The sequence below is a fragment of the Cyclopterus lumpus genome, chromosome 5 (genome assembly GCF_009769545.1).
Source record: "Cyclopterus lumpus isolate fCycLum1 chromosome 5, fCycLum1.pri, whole genome shotgun sequence".
Classification (NCBI taxonomy): Eukaryota; Metazoa; Chordata; class Actinopteri; order Perciformes; family Cyclopteridae; genus Cyclopterus; species Cyclopterus lumpus.
In genome coordinates this window covers 25,667,723-25,670,222 of record NC_046970.1, presented here as the reverse complement: position 1 = coordinate 25,670,222, position 2,500 = coordinate 25,667,723, and the positions used below count along the sequence as shown (strand labels likewise).

Here is a 2,500-nt window from a genome sequence, read left to right as displayed (position 1 = left end):
GGTTGTATAGAAGTCTATGCTTCATGTGTTAAAGCTGCATTCTCTCTCCTGGCCACCAGGGGGCGACTCCTCTGGTTGTATAGAAGTTTATGCTTCATGTGTTAAAGCTGCATTTTCTCTACTGACCACCAGGGGGCAACTCCTCTGGTTGTATAGAAGTCTATGCTTCATGTGTTTAAGCTGCATTCTCTCTCCTGACCACCAGGGGGTGACTCCTCTGGTTGTATAGAAGTCTATGCTTCATGTATTAAAGCTGCATTCTCTCTCCTGACCACCAGGGGGCGACTCCTCTGGTTGTATAGAAGTCCATGCTTCATGTATTAAAGCTGCATTCTCTCTCCTGACCACCAGGGGGCGACTCCTCTGGTTGTATAGAAGTCTATGCTTCATGTGTGCCGTACGTACCTCTGGTCCCAGACCACCAGGTGAAACAGGTATTTGCTGACCGACTGCTTGCTGGTGTGCTGCGGTGCGCAGAGCTCCGCCCCTCCGTGAGTTAGAGAGCAGGACAGGAAGAAGCCCTCGTAGCTGCCAATCAGAGAGCAGGGACACGACGTCATGATGATGTCAGAGACGTGACACACATAATATAACATTTTATTAGAATATTTCTACTTCTATTTCTTTTCATACTTAAAGTACATTTTGCGGATAAAATATAGTATTTAAAGACTTTCACTTTTTATATTTCTAAACTGTGTATTTCTACTCCTCCTGTACTTTGTTTTATATTCTACTGTAATTGTTGCACTATGTTGATTGTTGTTGATCGTTTAATGTTATTGTCCAATGTTGCACCACGCGCCATGTAAACACACACACACACACACACACACACACACACACATTACATCATAGAGGTCAGAGTATCAAGGACTGCTATAGGGAACTCTTCTTGCATGTGATGCTGACAGGATGGCCGGCCCTGCCTCCTCTAAGAGGTCAAAGGTCACATCTGGTTCCCAGGCAGTCAGCTCTTTGTCCTAGCAGTGTGTGAGTGTGAGTGTGTGTGTGTGTGTGTGTGTGTGTGTGTGTGGGGGGGTGGGGGTGTGTGCGTGCGTGTGTGTGTCTGGGGGGGGTGCGTGTGGGTGTTAGCGGGGGAGGGGCAGCAGCTCTCAGCTGAGCAGCTTCCTTTGTTTTAGGACAACCACACACACACACACACACACACACACACACACACACACACACACACACACACACACACACACACACACACACACACACACACACACACACACACACACACACACACACACACACAGAGTGCTGAATCATCAGTGTGCTTGTTCAAACTGCAGCTCGTTGATGTCGACTGTCCGTCTAAAGCTTTGTTAATACTCGCGCATGGCACCGAGGAGGAGGAGGAAGAGGAAGAGGGGGAGGAGGATCCCCCTCCTCCCCCTCTTCCTCCCCCTCCCCCCCCTCCCCCTCCTCCTCCTCAAGCGCCGTTTGTTGCATCATCAGAGGGCGTACAAAACAAACGGAAAAGTGAAGACGACGAGCGCAACCGCCACAAACTGACCTCCGATCTGTGAACTCACGTCTCGTGTTCTTCAACGACCGGTCAAATGTGAAATGTCTCGTAAGGAAGCAGAAAGAATATCCGGAAAAATATTTGACTTTTAATAAAAACGATGGTCCAGATAGGAAAGGAAGCATTTAAGCACCTTTCCTTAGCACTCAAGATACCTCCGAGTCATTTTAACCCCGTTAGGAACCTTCCTGAGCAAGTGTGTGTGTGTGTGTGTGTGTGTGTGTTGTGCACCTGGCGGCCCAGGCGATGGGGATGCGGTGGGCGGCGTGCACGTTGAAGGAGAGCACGTTGGTGACGAGGCCGGCCTCCTGCACCGGCGCCGCGCAGCAGCGGTTCTGAGCCGCCGGGTGGAAGTTGGCGTTGAACGTGCTGCAGTACAGGTCCACCAGATCCAAGATGGCCGCCGTCAACTTCTCCACCACTTTCTCTGTGAAACGAGGAGAACAGGAAACATCTGGATTCACCTCAGACTGAGACGACGTGAACCTTCAAGACTCAACGTGTTGTTGTTGTTGTTGTTGTTGGTTTGACGGCGTTGGAACGCACCTCTGTTCTCTCTGACGGCGAGCACTGATGCATCCTGGGAGGACAGACAGGAAGAGAACAACATGTCAACATCTGTTTGCATAAACCTGTCTGTCTGCCTGTCTGTGTCTCTCTGTCTGTCTGTCTGTCTGTCTGTCTGCGTCTGCCTCTCTCTGACTGTCTCTCTGTCTGTCTGTCTCTCTGTCTGTCTGTCTCTCTGTCTGTCTGTCTGTCTGCGTCTGTCTGCCTGTGTCTGTCTGCCTGTGTCTGTCTGCCTGTGTCTGTCTGTCTGCGTCTGTCTGTCTGTCTGTCTGTCTGCGTCTGCCTCTCTGTCTGTCTGTCTGCCTCTGTCTGTCTCTCTGCCTCTCTGTCTCTCTGTCTGTCTGTCTGCCTGTCTGTCTCTCTGCCTGTCTGTCTCTCTGTCTCTCTCTCACCTTG

The 2,500-nt window shown here is 50.6% G+C and overlaps 1 protein-coding gene across 3 annotated transcripts in view; it reads right to left on the bottom strand.

Annotated features, from left to right (window-relative positions):
- The window catches only part of pik3c2b (phosphatidylinositol-4-phosphate 3-kinase, catalytic subunit type 2 beta), a 24,498-nt gene that overhangs the window by 11,409 nt on the left and 10,589 nt on the right, over positions 1 to 2,500 (bottom strand). For all 3 annotated transcript variants that reach the window (XM_034532094.1, XM_034532095.1, XM_034532096.1), the window contains 4 exons: positions 2,497 to 2,500; positions 2,084 to 2,117; positions 1,769 to 1,964; positions 406 to 528 (listed from right to left, as the gene is read on the bottom strand). The exon at positions 2,497 to 2,500 is cut by the window's right edge and continues 143 nt beyond it. In XM_034532094.1, the coding sequence (XP_034387985.1) occupies positions 406 to 528; positions 1,769 to 1,964; positions 2,084 to 2,117; positions 2,497 to 2,500 (357 nt within the window). The remainder of the gene's footprint in view (positions 1 to 405; positions 529 to 1,768; positions 1,965 to 2,083; positions 2,118 to 2,496) is intronic.